Source organism: Mirounga leonina, unplaced genomic scaffold (genome assembly GCF_011800145.1).
Source record: "Mirounga leonina isolate KUSES-001 unplaced genomic scaffold, KU_Mleo_1.0 Mir_115, whole genome shotgun sequence".
Lineage (NCBI taxonomy): Eukaryota > Metazoa > Chordata > Mammalia > Carnivora > Phocidae > Mirounga > Mirounga leonina.
The window spans coordinates 76,975,906-76,991,647 of NW_023270268.1; the positions used below are offsets into that span (position 1 = coordinate 76,975,906).

At 48.5% G+C, this 15,742-nt stretch overlaps 1 protein-coding gene across 3 annotated transcripts in view; it reads right to left on the reverse strand.

Moving 5' to 3' along the window:
- Positions 1-851: 851 nt before the first annotated feature.
- Positions 852-15,742, reverse strand: part of LOC118006928 (mannan-binding lectin serine protease 1) — a 50,955-nt gene continuing 36,064 nt past the window's right edge. For 2 of the 3 annotated variants that reach the window (XM_034999800.1, XM_034999799.1), the window contains 4 exons: positions 14,865-14,943; positions 8,452-8,589; positions 7,542-7,616; positions 852-3,341 (listed from right to left, as the gene is read on the reverse strand). In XM_034999800.1, the coding sequence (XP_034855691.1) occupies positions 2,458-3,341; positions 7,542-7,616; positions 8,452-8,589; positions 14,865-14,943 (1,176 nt within the window). In that variant the 3' untranslated portion in view covers positions 852-2,457. Of the gene's footprint in view, positions 3,342-7,541; positions 7,617-8,451; positions 8,590-12,119; positions 12,413-14,864; positions 14,944-15,742 lie in introns of those variants that run through there. The other variant, XM_034999801.1, reaches the window with a different exon arrangement.

Sequence of the window (15,742 nt, forward strand, 5' to 3'; positions counted from 1 at the left end):
GCTAACAGGTTAGCTATGCACCTGACCCCGCTCCATGCCTGCACCATTTCATAGGATTCCTATACACCAAGCCCTGCTGAATACACTACTTGGATGTTTTAAACTCCTCCCGCATCTACATCTGCACCAGCTTAGCCCTAGGTCTGGTGGGTTTTCACCATCTCTCTCCAGAGTGCTTCCCTCCACTTCCCACACCCTGCTGCCCACCCTCAGGTCTACGCATTCAGAATTCCCTGTCGATGAGACCCTGCATTTCTAACGAGCACTCCAGGTGATTCTGATATACTCCCACTTAGAGAATCACTGGTCATAGGACAGCACAAACATAGTATAGCCTTCGAGACTCCTTCCACTCTCCCGGATTCCCCATGCTCCCGCTCCACTCACGCCCGCTTCCCGGCTTGATCTTCATCCACCCTGGCCCATCTCTCCTGGTGCATTCTTTGCAGCCTTTTTGCAAAGCTCTCCAGATCCCCTTCAGCCCTGTGACTCTCTCCTGCCTTTAAGCTCCCACAGTGCTGCAATCTCTACTTCTCTTATGACACTTGACGCCTTTCACCTGTGTGAGACCTAGATGCATGAGACCCTGTCTTGCATGCTAGTTTGGACTCTTTGAAGTCAAGAACTTAATTGGCAGGCACTTCAGTGAAGGCGTGCACAGCCTAGAGGGACACATGTCCATAACCGACTCCATTCTTCATTACTCCTTCTTGAATGAGGTCCAGATGACAAAAGCTGTACCTTTTCTGTAATGGGAGAGAGAGTAGCTTAATGAGGGGCCAGTCTCTCTTCAAAAAGCCAAAAATAAACAAGCGTCAACAATCATCAAACCCCAGAATGAAGGCTGTTGGTTATCCACAGGAAGTTTATTTCCACTTTAGACCCCTGACAGGAGAAACAGAGTGCAGAGGTGCCTTGCAGAGTAGTGAAGCTTGTGATATAAAATATACAAAATATAGCACCCTCTACATAGGAGTGTGCTTTCATGAACCGGTTGGAAAAGTGGACACTTCCCAATTGTTCTCTTGGAATCCCTCTCAGGGACTTCTCTGGCTGCCTCGCTCTGATGGAGAAATCCCAGAAGAGCAAGCTCTGGGGAGAAGGAACACAATCAACCCTGTGAGGCTCAGGGAGAGCCTGCGGGCAATCAGAAGACTAAATGCTAGAGTCAGAAGGACCCTGAGGGGGATCTAATGTCTTCCTTTTACAGATGGGGAAACTGAGGCCCACAAAGGAAAAGTGATTTGTGAGAGGTTAGACAGCCAGTTAGGGGCAGAGCTGAGGCTAGAACTCAGCACTCTTGGCTTTATCTCTTTTCACTGTCTTTTACGGGCAAGTCTCTGCTTCCCTTGTCTGGCTCCTGGAAACCCAAGGAGTGGATCTGGATCTCTGTGAACATCCATGCCAGGTGGGTTCTCTGAAGAGCTCAGACTGCGGGCACACCAGATGATCTGGCGGGATCAAGTTACACCTAATGTCCTGAGCCCACTCCTTCTTCCATTTTCCTGCCTAGAAGCACACACAGTGGGGCACGGTGTGGGCCTTCTCTTTTTCCAGGCAATCCAGTTGAGTCTCTGTTCCTGGGACTGGGGCTCAGGTGGCCTTTTCAGATGATATCCTTCAGAGCTGGAAGTTTGCTTCATGCTTGTCTGGAGTTGCAGGTGTGGACACCTGTGTTGTCAGCTGGTACTGGAGAATGACACATGAGTCTAAATGATGTGTTCAAAATCAACAATGGAAGTTCTCAGGGATGGGGAGCCTCCCACTGATATTCTCCTCCCCTTAGTCACCACAAAGCTTTCCAGCTTTCTCTTTGTCCTTTAATAGAGAGATTTCCTTTAATAGAGAACACAGGGATAAGGCTTGGATTACAAGAAACTTTTGGGAGAGAAATCCAAGGGATGAAAGTACCCCAAGACATCACACTAGGAGACAGGGCCTTGGGGGTCTGACCCCTGTCTCCTCAAGCCTGAGTGCTTTCCCCCTAAAAGGGACTAGACTCGTCTGTGCCGAGGGCCAATTTGAGAAAATAGATGGACTCAGTGTTCAGCTCAACATAAGGGATGGTTTTCTAACAATCAGGTCCAAGCTCAGGCACACCAACAGTGGGACCGAAGGGTTTGGTAAGTGAGTAGGAGTGCATAAGGCCACCGGGGTCAGGCCCTTCTGGAGAGGAGTGCTGGGATTAGCCAGAGGGCTAGTTCCCTCATTGTACTGCAGGGGAGAGTGAGGCCTACAGAAGGGAAGGGGCTCGCTCAGGGCCGTGGACCCAGGCCTCTTGCATACAGCCTTTTCCTGTACCACACTGTTGCCTCTCAGAGCCCCGGGGGCTGTCTTGGGAGGAAGGGTTCCATTCCGTTTGGTCTGGTGAGTAACTTGGAGTGTGCCGTCGGAAGTGCGCGTACAGCCTCATTCAGGCTGGGGGAGGGCAGGCCGGCCCTGAGGACGTCGGTCAGCTCACCGTTCCACCTGGAGCTCTCCCAGACCTTGTGGGGAGCCCATCTGCTCCCACACCCAGTCCACATAGTTGGAGACCTTCGTGTAGACCCCATAGACCTGCTTGCTGCCACATTCTTCAGGGCCCCCCCAGGACACCAGGCCTTGGGCCACCCAGCGCTGGCTCAAGTCATCCAGAATGACAAAGGCCCCACCACTGTCTCCGAGGCATGTGTCCTTGCCACCCTCGAAGTAGCCGGCACAGAACATGTTCTCTGTGACGCTGTAGTTCCCCGACCGGGACTCGTAGCTGGTTTTGCACTCTGCATACGGCACCACAGGTAACTTGACATACTGCAGGACATCTGACAAGGTCCGCGTGCCACTGCTGATGATCTCATCCACGGTCACATTAGGATTGGAGATACCCCAGCCAGCTACCAAGCCCAGCATATGGGGCTCTGGGCCTTCGGGCTCAGGACTTGGCAGGCAGATGGGCATGACGTGGGGCCCCAGGGGCACGGGCTCCCGCAGCTGCACCAGAGCTATGTCATGGTTGTAGTTCTGGATGTTGAAGTCTGGGTGGAGCACCACCTGTGCCGCAGAGCTGTTGACAGCCCCTGATTTGTCCCGCACGTCATGCAGGCCCAGGTAGACGGTGACGTGCTCCTTGGAGACCGGTATTACTGTGTTGTCTCTTCGCTGGGAGCGCAGCACGTGGGCTGCTGTGAGGATCCAGGACTCGGAGAGCAGGGCCCCACTCCCAAACCACTTGTCATTTGGCACCCTCGAGGTATCCTCCACCACGATCAGGGCCTGCCATGGAAAGAGGCCAGGCTCAGCATTCCGGCCCCCGATGATCCTCTTGACCAGGTTTGGCAGTGAGCGGGAGGGCTGACCACACACTGTAAGGAGAAGGAGGGAATGGGGATAAGAAACAGGGACTGGTCAGATCAGCCATGTGAAAAGAGCCACAGAAAGAAATTCACGTCTCATCCACTGTAGATTATGCCAACATGGGACCCTACTCTACATTACAGGGCCATGGTGGCCCGGGAGAGCTCTGCATGGGTGTGACTTTTGACCTAAGTCTTTCCAGTTGGCCTGTGTGTGGTCTAGCTCTTCTGTAGCCAGTGCCATCTATGGACCAGACCATTGCATGCATGGGCCTTCACCATCCTGAACCATTTCCAGCCAAGTTCACTTTGGCCTGGATATTCCAGAAGTGGCCCATGCTGTGGATACTTAGAAAACTTCTGGAAACCATAGGTCATGGGCTTTGAGAGATGGAAGGAAACTAAAAGACTGTCTAGCAGGTCACAGCGAACACTGGACTGGGAGCCAAGATACCTGGGGCCTTGACCTGGCTTTTCTCTCATATGTCCTGTGCGATTCTGGGTAAGTAAATTTGTCTCTCTGGACTTAAATTTTTGACCTGCTAAATGAGGCAGCTGGTCAATATGATCTCTGTGGATCTTTCAAATTCCAAATTCCCTCAATTTTTATTTCATGTTCCCTGGCCACCCCCATTTTATAGGTGAGTAAAACTCTCCAGACGTTAAGCAATTAGCCCAAGGTCACATGGCTATGAAGTTAACAGGGGCATTAGCAGAGGGCTTAACTAGACTCTAAGATCAATGTCTTGTCCTATATCCCACAGTGCTTCATTACATGTACAAATCATGGTCATGGGCTCTATAACTTTTTCTTCTTTGGCCTAAAGGACTCATGCTGTGAATGTGTGCACAGGGCATCCAGGGTTAGGGAAACATGGCATAATCTACAAGCAATGATGCATAGGCCCTGCTCTGAGCCACCCATCATTGCACCCAGGAACCCTGCAGTACCTTCAGGGGAAGAAGAAAGGTCTGATCAAACTTCGTTCCACTGAGTTGTACCCCGAGCATGCACATGCACCACCAGCCTCCTGCAGCCAAACGCCTTTGGCCCATGAGCAGGGGTCTTCAGTACCACTCCTCCACTGGCCAAGAACAAGCTCACATGAGCCTTCCCAGCAGGGTTCTTAGGCCTAGGAGGTAAGCCTGGTGTGAGTATGGGCTTCTTCCTGGTTGCAAATAGCCAGGCTATACTCTTTGGTCCTGGATACTTTCAATGATCCTTTAAAGACCAAGGAACATTTAAATTTTCTTGGCAACTTTGGGAGGTCAGGTTTTCAGCAATCTAATGCTTTTCAGATGTTCTTCCTCCTGATGCCAAAGGTTTCTTACATGATCCTTAGGCACCCTGTCATTCCCACCAGGCCAGATGTGAGCTGGCCTTTGCTAACTTTCTGTGGCCTGGTCTTCCAGAGTGGAAGGCCAGGCTCTTAGTTACAAGCCACAGCCTATGAGGTGACATCTCAAGGCGATCTGTGACTGGCCCTGCACAATAGCTCATTTAGTGCTGAAAGGCCCTCATCTGGTGAGGGCCAGGCCTGTGGCTGAGTCCATGTTTCCAACAAAGCCAGCACTGAATGGTGCCTTTTGCCAGTGTCAGAGCTGGGGAAGCTTGGAGAACCACTAATTTACAGATACAGAAATCGAGGTTCAGAGAAGGCAGGTGACATACTCAAAGTCATTAGTGACAGAGCCAGAAGAAGAGCCCATTTCTTCTAACTCTTGCTTCATTTTCTCCACTAAAGTTTTTCTTCTTGATATGCTTTTGTCCTTTCAAGAGGTTGAATGATGCAACAAGCTTTGAGAGAGCTCATTGAAATGAGGCCATTCTTTTTGGTTGCTACCATTCTCCATCCAGTCTTTCCTGGAACAAAGGTGTCTTCTTGAAAACCTAGAGCTTCAGCTGTGCTGAAGCCAGATTTGGGCTCTAGAGCACTGGAGGTACTGAGAGAGGGCCCTTGAAACAAAAATGTGATATTGTATAATTCTGGGTCCATGAGTATGGCATGAAACACAATCAGAGTCAAGAACGTCTCAGCATTGCTTGTGCTGATATCAAAGTCTTTGCTTCACCTTCCAGCTCTGCCCCTAACTCTGTGGGTAGCCTTGGGAAAATCATTGCATCTCACTGATCCTCAGTTTTCTCACATGTAAAATGAAGGGCAAATAATATTTGCTTAATAAGGTTCCCTGGAAAGGTGGATATTATGATGCTAGATAAAACGGCTTTCCCCTTTCTGGCTTGCTTCTGTGTTCAATTTTGATGTTTTAGGAGGAAAGACTTTAGAAATCTCTGGCATGGTCCAATGGTGAACCATGGTTCTTCCCAATGCCAGGTATTAAAAGAATTTCATGACTCCCTGTATCTAAGATGCTTTGTATAAATATAGAGGATGATGACCGTTAAGGGTCATAGAATGTTACGGATCACCTTGTCCTGCTCCCTCACTTCTTAGGTATGGAATCCTAGCCTCAGAGAGGTGAGATTACTTACCAAAGATCACAATAAGAGAATGATAGCACCAGGACTAGGACCCAAACCCCTGACTCCCAGCTCAATGCCTCTTCCCCTTCCAGAGGTTGCAACATGGCTGCCCAGGACGAAATCTGCCTGAAATGCTTTTTCCTTTGGCCCACATGGTATTTTAGCAAAATGGGAATTAGATTTTCCAGTTTGCCACAGCTCCACCATTCCCTATCTTCTCTGAGGGTTCACCAACTGTGCCCTCGAATGTGCTCCAGACTAAGCCTAAATGAGATGATGGGAATCAGCAGAGTATGAGTGGCTTGACCTTTCCTCTGCTCCACCTCCTCCAAGTTCTTTCTTGGGCATAAAGCCCTCCCAAGTGAAGTCTTCCTAACCAGTCCTCACCCCTCCACTCCCAGACTATCACACGCAGTGAATTCCTCCTTCTCTAGGATCTCATAGCCACTGTGATGGCCAACATGGAATGCTAACATTTTCTTTGGTTCTTGAGGACAGTGGCAGACAACTCCATAGTCTTTCCATTTTAACATCTAAATCTAACATCTAGAAGCTTACTGAGTGGATATTGATGGTTACTAAAATGTACCATTCAGATAATACACTTAGTTTTCCCAACACTCTAATTCATAAAATGCAAATGCCACCCGACGTTTAACTACACGGCAAAGCTCATGCTTTGCTGCTTTTCCAGCGAACATGCAGATGGGATCAGCATCGATCCCCAGTGCTGCTCTGAATGGTTGTGTCTTTCAATTAATTCTGCTTGATTAATTAAATCAATTCTGCTATTCTTGCTTTTATTACAAGTATAAATATCTGTGCCATGACTATTAATTTTTTGGGGTGTGGATTATTTGTTTCACCCTACAGTGTGCATTTGAGGCTATAATTTTCTAGTAAGTCGATTTGAATGTAAGTGTGCCCTATGATTGCAATGCAAATCACCCATACTTTTAATGCTAAAGCAAATATCTACAAAATGTCCCCCAAATCTCTATGCATAGTGACACTTTCTATTACCACAAAATTCTTTTTTCATCTTAAAATGGGGTCAGTAGGTGAGCCATAGAGTTGTAGCAGTCAGTAAGACTTGAACAGGTTGCTCTTTGGAAGAACTTCTTACTCTGTCCTATACTTATTTGTTATTTGTCTTACATTGTTCGTCTCCCCTACAGCACAGTGAGTGCTTGAGGACAGGATGGCCACATTCCTAATTTTCCTGGTGCACAGCGGGTGCACACACAAACCGTTGGAGGGAAAGCCTGGTAGGAAGGGAGCAGAACTGCAGAGAAAGGAGACAGGAAGGCTCTTGGTGTGATAGCACAGGTTGAATATAGAAGCTGGTTGGTTTGCAAAAGTGTGAGGTTGGGCGTCTCTATCCTTGGCTCTCTGAGATATCTTTTTTTTAATTTTTTTATTTTTAAAGATTTTATTTATTTATTTGAGACAGAGAGAATGAGAGACAGAGAGCATGAGAGGGAGGAGGGTCAGAGGGAAAAGCAGACTCCCTGCCGAGCAGGGAGCCCGATGCGGGACTCGATCCTGGGACTCCAGGATCATGACCTGAGCCGAAGGCAGTCGCTCAACCAACTGAGCCACCCAGGCGCCCTGAGATATCTTTTAACAAAGAACCAAAGCATCATGGTCCCCATCCCCACTCATCAACAGCCAGAGCACCTTGGATGGGAGACCTGGAGGCAGAGGACTTGAGAGTCAGGTACCTGGCAGGCATGTGGGCTGGCTTCTCCCCAGTACTTCATTCATCCAGACTCCTTGGGCGGAACAGGTATATATACCTGGGTGAGTGAAAAAAGGTGGGAGAAGAGGGAGAAAGGATTGATTTGTAGCACGTGGAAAATAGATCTGGGTTCTTAATTCTATGGTGGACCACTGCACGTCTTCCAAATGGTCTCTCTGATGCAATTCTCTTTAAGCCAGTCCTCCCTGCAACCTGAAGGATCTTTCTAAAATGGAAATCTATGCTTTCCCTCTGCTCAGAATAACCAATGGCTCCCCATTGCCCTCAAAAACAAACAGCACACTCTTCAGCAGGGTGCCTGAAGCTCTGCACAATCAGACTCCTGCCCGGGGGGGGGGGGGGGGCCCCTCCCCCTGCCCCCCCCGCCCCCCCCAGCTGGCCCTTCCTCCCCCTCAGGCACCAGGTCCCCCAGAGTTCTCTGTGGCACACTTGCCTTCTCTCCTTTCCCCGCTTAATAAACTTTTTAAGAAACCACACTAGTGTCCACCATCTTGTCTGAGTCTTACATTAGCTTTGTGAATTATACCGCTGCTCCCCTCTTGGAAAGTGAGGACTGGAAGCTTAGAGAACTTGGAAGAATTTTCTTAGTACCAGTCTGTGGTGGAGGCAGAGCTGGAGGGCTTTGCCATCTCCCTGAGGGTTCCTTGTCTGCCAGGGCCTTGGGTGTGCATGTGAGGGTACTGGGGTGCCCTGTGGCCTAACCCCTGGGACATCAGCCTGAGGCAGGGAGAGGTGAGGCATGCCGCCTAATGTTTCTCCTCCCAATTCCTCCCACACTTCAGCCAGTGGTCTGGCTGCTGCAGCCCCCGGTCCAACCCTGAGACCCAAATGGTGTGAGGCGGGAACGTGCTGGTTTAGCATGGACGGCTCACCTGTGATATTGTGGAGCATCTTATAGTACGGCTGTTGGCAGGAGTACTGGATCTCAGATTTATATGTGGTAAGGTTGTTCCTGGTGGAGAAGGTGATCAGCCCATGTTTCAGCTCTGCTGGGGCTCCACAGTCTGCAACTGAGAAAAGAGAGTGACACCCCCAATTAACCTTTGCTCTCCTTCTTGGGGCCATATGGTGGGTCCATCTCACACAGATGTGCAGGTTGTGCACTGCACACACCTGCAGAGAGCAATGCTATAGTCTGTGAGAATGGTACAGGGCCTGTGCATTCTGGATTGTCTGCCTTGGGGTGGTGCTGCTTTTGGGGTCTCTCCCATCCACTGTGGCACTACCGTGTGGCCAACTCACCTGGCCTGGTGTCAACTCCAGGGAAGGGGCAGGACTACTGAGATTTAAGCAGACCCCAGACTTTCCCCCACAGAGCCCTTTCCTTGACTTCCAGTTCTATTACGCAATCCTCTTAGTCTCTCCTGTCCAAGCACGAGGCCTCCAGCTCAGCGAAAAACTCTGGTTGACACAAACAGAAGAATCTTCAGTTCTTCCTGACCGAACACATGCTGAGTAAGAGCAGTTAATGTGCTCACACTGGTGCTTGGCATACAAAAACCAAATCAAACAGAAAGAAAGCAGCTCCTGCGTGAGTACAGGACCCTACCCTGCTGGCTCTCCATAGGCATCTTGCTTGGTCACAGAAGGCGGGAGGTGAGATCCGGGGTAGACTAAGTTTCCATTATTCACCTGCTTATGTTCTCCAATTGCTGGGGGCTGGATGTTGGGCCTCGCTGTAGGATGCCTGCTCCTCAGAGGTGGTCTTAGGGGCATCGCCAGCACAGAGTCCAGCATGAGTCTGTCAGAAGCCAAGTCACAGGCTGAGGCCCCCATTTGTCAGGGCCTCTTCGGGAGCCTCCTTTAGGGGGTGGTGTTCACTTCTAAGGAAATCTTCATCTTAGGTCTAACAGGCTATGCCAGAGTTGAAGAATCATAGTAGAATCATGGAACTTTTTAGTTGATAAGGAACCCCAAGGCAGACAATCCAGAATATCATTTTAACTTTACAGATGAGCTCAGAGAGGAGACTTGGCTGGCCTAAGGTCACACAGCGAGTTACAATCAGAAAACTAGACCTGACTTTAAACCCAGTGTTCTTTTAAGAAAACCAACCGACAGTTCTTAAGGATCTGTTTTCTACTTAAAATGGCTTAAAATCAATATTAACTGGGTAATGATGGACATTAGCTAATAATCTCCTGGTTATTTCAGAGGACAGTATTCCAAAAAGAAGAATTTCCAGTTTCCCCCTCCTTGGGACACAGAGAGAAGGCAATTTGCCCTTGAGATGCTACCCAGAAATTGTAGTTTTTAAATTTAGAACTCTAAATTCATCATTTTGATTGAATAAAGAGTTACCTAATCTAAAACAGAGCTGACTGCAAGGCCCTCCATTGTGGAGGAGAGGGGTGAAGGCTGAGAGTAAAACAGGTGCCTCCTATCCACAAGGAATGCAAAAGCCAAGAGGACTGGTTAATCTTTGGTCTTGACCTCTAATCCCCTTGGACAAATCGTTCCTATTCATTTTCATCACCCAAAAATGGAGACACTCTACCACACTGTGTGAGTGAGAGTCAGCACTAGGATCACAAGAGGCGATAATAGCTATTATTTAAAGCCATAACACAGTTTTAAATGTATTTTCTTGCTGAGCCTCAAAGCAGATTTTTCTTCCTTTTTTAGGAAATGCCATTGACTGGTGCCTGGATCTTGGTATTACTCTTGTCTCTCCTAACGTTGGCCTAGCAGTTCATTTTGCCTAGAGTATTCTCTGAACCTAATACCTAGTTCCAGGGGGAGGAATTGCAGGGTTGGCCTTGGACACGGCTACCTGGTCAGGCTACTGAGAGCCTGTTACTTGGCCAGCAAGGGTGGGGAGTTATTTCCTGAGTAGAGGGCCTGCTTTCCTATCACTCCAGAGAAGTAACTTTGCTTTCCTATCACTCCAGAGAAGTAACCCTATAGCCAGATAGAGGTGAGAAGTGGTATAAAATAGAAGGTCGCTTCAGCTTGGGTATGGTGAGTGGGGGTGGTATGCTTCTACTCCCAAGTCTACTGTGGCAGGTGAACGGCCATGTCTCTCTGGGACCTGGGGATGACTTCCCTTTCCGAGGGGCCTTGAGCCCTGGCACAATCAAAGATGCTACACCCAGAGGCCGCTTCCTCAGCTGGTCTCGCTTCTTTGCTTTAGGAAGGGTCTCACCCTTTCCCTAACGTTCCCTCTGGCCAATTCCACACCTTGGAATCAAAATGTCCTTTATGTTTCCATTCCTTTGGCCTCCCTTTCTCCTCATTCTCTGGGATGGGATACACCACCCCACATTCTGTCTCTGCTGTCATCTCTGGCTGACATTTATTTTCCTTCAGACACATCTTTCTTGACCCGCCATCCTGAGTGTGCTCTGCCACAATCCGGGGCTTCCTGGAGAAGGACACACCATGGGCTCCCCCCGGCCCTCCGGCCTCAGGGACGGCCCCCTACCCCAGCGCCTCTTGGTCCCCGCCCTCGGTGCACCTGAGCTCCAGCATCACAGAGCCCTCACTGTGCCGCTTCCTCACCTGCTTCCCCCACACCGGAACCCCTGGGGTCCATGCTCTGGCCACCCTGAGGCCTTGATCAAACACTGCTTCTTCTTGAGAGTCTTTTTGCAGTCTTCTAATTGGATAGGACTGCCTCCTCCTTTCTCCTTACAGAGGCCTCTATTCATATTCATCTCTCTGACACATTTATCTTACGTTGCCCGGTATTGCCATTATTGGGGTCCATATCAAATCTTCTGCCTAAATTAGGATTCCCTCTATCTCACTGAGTACAATATCTGTTACACTTTGGGGACATAACCATACTGATTGAACTGATGCTCATCTTTACTGCCCACCTCCTCTCTGCTCTCAGGGGCACCCCTGCCCTAGGCTAGCACCACAATCTATGCACCTGCCATCACCCACCCTTGCAGGGTTCTGTCTGCATCAAGAGCCCATGTAATCACCACACAGACTGAGTAGTCACAGTGTAATGCACGGCTTCTCTGATATGTCTATTCCGGTTTTGTTCAGGCTGAAGCAGAGGTTCCCACCGCCACTACAGAGCCCTTTATCGTGGGACCCAGTGATGTCCCACTGCACCAAAGCTGAGGACTGCTGCTTTTGAGGGTGAGACCTCTTTTGAAACCTTTAATCAGCAAGTTTTCAGAAATGCAAGATTGTAAGCCCCGGCCCAGAGGAAAGAACCTCTGATAATGCACTTTCAGCCCCGGGTTAGGTGCAGGTGGAATAGAAACTTTCATGGATGAGACTATGTCTAGGTTTCCTACAAAACCCATGCTCTATGAGTTATTGTTAGTTTCACCTACTCCTGGTTGTTAGAAAGTAGCCACAGATAAAAATATTAAAGTCATCAAGTCACAGGCCTTCTGGCCCATTTCAGCTTCAAGTGTGGAGTGGATTAGGAACCAGGGCCCACTTTGACCTGGTCAGCCTAGGGGCATGTGGTTGTATATGAAATCTTGGGTCTCTAGGACCAAAGTCATTTGTCCTTTGAGAAGAGTACTGTCCACTTGGAGGTGCTAAAAAAAAAAAAAAAAAAAAATCCCCCTTGTCCTTTCATTATTTTCCAGCGTACTGATTCAATGATGAGTGAGCCCTCCAGTGGAGAATTGTCCTTTACACAGCAGTTTCAACTGCTTGACTGTGTTGCCTGGTTCAGCATCCACACTAATCCGCACAGAAAGTGGAAATGGAGTGTTGGCGGGGTGGGGAGGGGTGCAGTAGTTCTGGGACCCCAGGGTCTTGTGAGTGGTCCATTCCTGGACGTCTGTACTCTGTGGGGTCCTGTCATTCACTCTGTCTCTTGCTCTGACCCGAGTTCGTTCTCCTCATCCATTTCGGTTTCTGCCACCAGGGTGAAGTTCAAAGAAGGGTCAGGAGGTGCAGGGAAAGGAAGCAGAGAGAGGAAGAGAGAGAGAGAAAAAGAAGAGAAAGAGAAAAATTAGCAAGCAAAGCAGAAACAGTTCATGCAGGAAATACAGAAATCGCTCCACTAGACTGATGAAGAATGCAGTTGAGGTACAGCCGGTGTGGGTGACAGTTTGGGATTGTGGAATTTGTACCATTCTGAGAATTTGCACAGTCACAAGGCCTGGCTCATGAGGATTACAGCATTCTGCCCCTGGAGCAAGCTTTGTATTCATCTGGTCCAAACCTTCATTTGGCACACGGCATGCAGGGTGGAGCAGGACTTGTCTTGGGTCACCGTGGCAAGGTGGAGGCAGGGTCGGGACAACAACCCATAATTTCCACTTCCTGTTCCAGTGCAAGTGACTTCACCACACATGCACACTTCCTGTCTGTTCCCCACCTCTTTCCCACAATCCCCAGGGACTTGAAATTTCTCAGTCTTGCTCATCTCTGCACCTCCCTTAGGACCCAGCCCATGCCTGGGGCAGAGAGATGCTTAGTAAGAACCTGCTCAGTGAATGAGCAGAGCCACCAGGAATGTCTGAATGGGGATTCTAATAATCGTAATCTGGGCTATCCTGGAAGAACTAGGTCATATTCAGGAGAAAAAAAAAACCCTCTTTTCTTTAGTACAAAATGACAGGCATTCTTTTGTATACTAACGTAAGTTGCATAAAATGGTACCATCAAATACGGTAGTGTGTTACTCTTATCAGCTCTTCTGTTACAATAAAAAAAGTGTGCATGCTTTATTAGAGGGAAAATTATTATTAAAGTTTTCTACCTCCCAAAAGCATGAACGAGAGAAACCAAACCACTGCCTAATGGGGGGTGGGTGGAGAAAGGAGCTTTTATTGGGCTTTCACTTATTCCTGGTTGGTCCACAGGTATGATATGTACAGTAACTCAATTGCTCCTTCGAAGAATCAAGAATGCAGGAAACTGAGGCCAAAAGTCTGAGTACATTGCTTGGGAACATTCACCTGGTTGAGTCTGGATTTGATCTAGAACTTCCTGACTTTAAAAATATCCTGTCCTCCACACACCACATTCTCTTTTCCTTCCTCCTTCAGAATGCCCCCTTGCTTTGCCCTGCACAGTGCTTTTCTTCCCACAGAACTTAGTCACAGCACTACACGTGAGCAACGTGTCGGACGAGGTGGTGGATGTGTCTCCTAGCATTTGAGTTCCTCAGTCTCTGGACCTTGTCATTTCTATCTGAATTCCCTATAGGCATCCAGTAAATGTTTGCTGAAGCCATAAGATGCCCCCCTTTCCCACACTGTGCTCTGACTCCAGCCACATCATCATGTTAAAAAAGAAAAATTAAAAAGCAAGAATATTCTCCAAAACTCTGCCTGGGATTTGCCTAAAGACAGTTCACCCTGACATTGTCCCCCTGGGGCTGTGGGAGTGAATCTGTCTGCTTATGGACTTTGAGCCTTTTAGAAGAAGGGACAAGGACACCACTCCACAGTTTATATGTAGTCATGGGGCCGGGCGGGACCAACCCTAACTCTTGACTTCTCACCTCTCCATCCTAAAGCCAATCCCCCCCTTTCCCCTTCTCTTCCTTCCCTTGCCATCACCACACCTCCCTTCCTCACTGCTGCCATAATGAATTTCCTAAAACTGTGGTCTTTACAAGTCTCGAACCAGAACTACCTGGATAAGGGAACAGGGTGGTGGCTGGTAATCTATATTTTTACAATGCTCACTAAGTGATTTACATGGACTACATTATTGGAGAGACACCTCAATATATTCTAGAGTATTAAAGCTAGTTCAACTTTTTATTTTCCATTTGAGGTGAAGGATCTTGTCCATGGTCGCAGGGTGGGTTAGGAGCAGAGCCAATGCAAGAACTCTGGGTCTCAAGAGCCCATGCAGAGCTGTGTCCCCTGCTTTACACATACCCACTGCACTGACCTCACAGCCTTTCCTGACAGGCCTTAAATCATGAGCTGTTCCAGAAACCTTAGTGGGTATGGCTGATGGCCACATGGAGACTGGCAAGGTCACTGAGCTCTGGGCACTGGTGCTGAAATAGTTTCCTGAATTAGCAATTGCCAGAGCTACTTTGAAACCTGGGGACAAGCTACTTATTCCTGTAGCAAGTGTGGCAACCTGTCTGTAGACAGAGGTGAATTAGCATTTAGGAAGTAAACTGGGACCAACAAAAAGTTTCTTTTGGAAGCTTGATGTCTTATTGCTCAAAGAAACACTAATAGCCTTTTGGTCCAGCCCTCATGTGTTTACTGAATTCCTGCTGCCACCCCTCCTTGAGCACACCTGTCAGGTTTTCACCCTTGTGTGGTCTCTGGTTGGAACCCACCAGTGCTAGGGAGCTCATTATCCTTATCATAGACCAATTTTGTTTTCTTACTTTTACAGGTGGGAATCCTGTTACTCCACGTCCCATCCTTCAGACACTCAATCTGGAATGTATCCATCTCCACATTATCCTAGGAAGAAACATGAAGAAGATATGGCAAGAAGGAGGAGGGGTGGGCTCGGTGGTTGTTTCCCAGTATAACCAGCTCAAATTCCAAACCCAGTTGTCCTTGACTGAGATTTGCCAACCATGGGCCTCCAAGGTCAAGCTTGATGATAAGGAAAAGGGAGATGCTGAATTCATAGTACCCTTTCCTACTGTGGAGAGGGGCAAGGACTGTGTGGAAGAAAGGGCTTGGACAACTGTCTGGGAGGGGAAGCTTTTACCCCTGACTCCCGTTCTAGAGTAGTGCCTCTCAAATATGAGTAGGCATCAGTATCTTTTGCAGACTGCTGGGCCCCACCCCCAGAGTTTCTGATTCAGTGGGTCTGGCTTGGAGAGCATGGTTTGCATTTCTAATAAGTGATGTGATGCTGTGGTGGGGACCCCACGTGGAAGCCCATTCCTTGAGAGCCTTCCTCTAGTTTGGCTCACACTGGACTCACCTGGGTAACATAACAGAAAAAACAATCACTGACCCCGCCCAGAGATTCTGCTTAAATTCATCTCAAGTGTGGGGCCTGGGAGGTGATTTTGTATTATTTTTAAATTAGACAGGTGATTCCTAGGAGAGTGAGCAATGTCTGTCTGCCACCTCTAAAATCTCCACTTCCTGTCCCAGTTTCCCCCAGTAAGCCTGATAGATGAACTTTGTTAAGGTTGTTTGTCCTTTGTCCTTTGTTTTTGAAATTCAAATCAGCCCAAGACTTCTGTGCCATTTCCAGATGTGAAAATCTGGGATGCACGCTTTGGATTTTCAGAGGACTGAA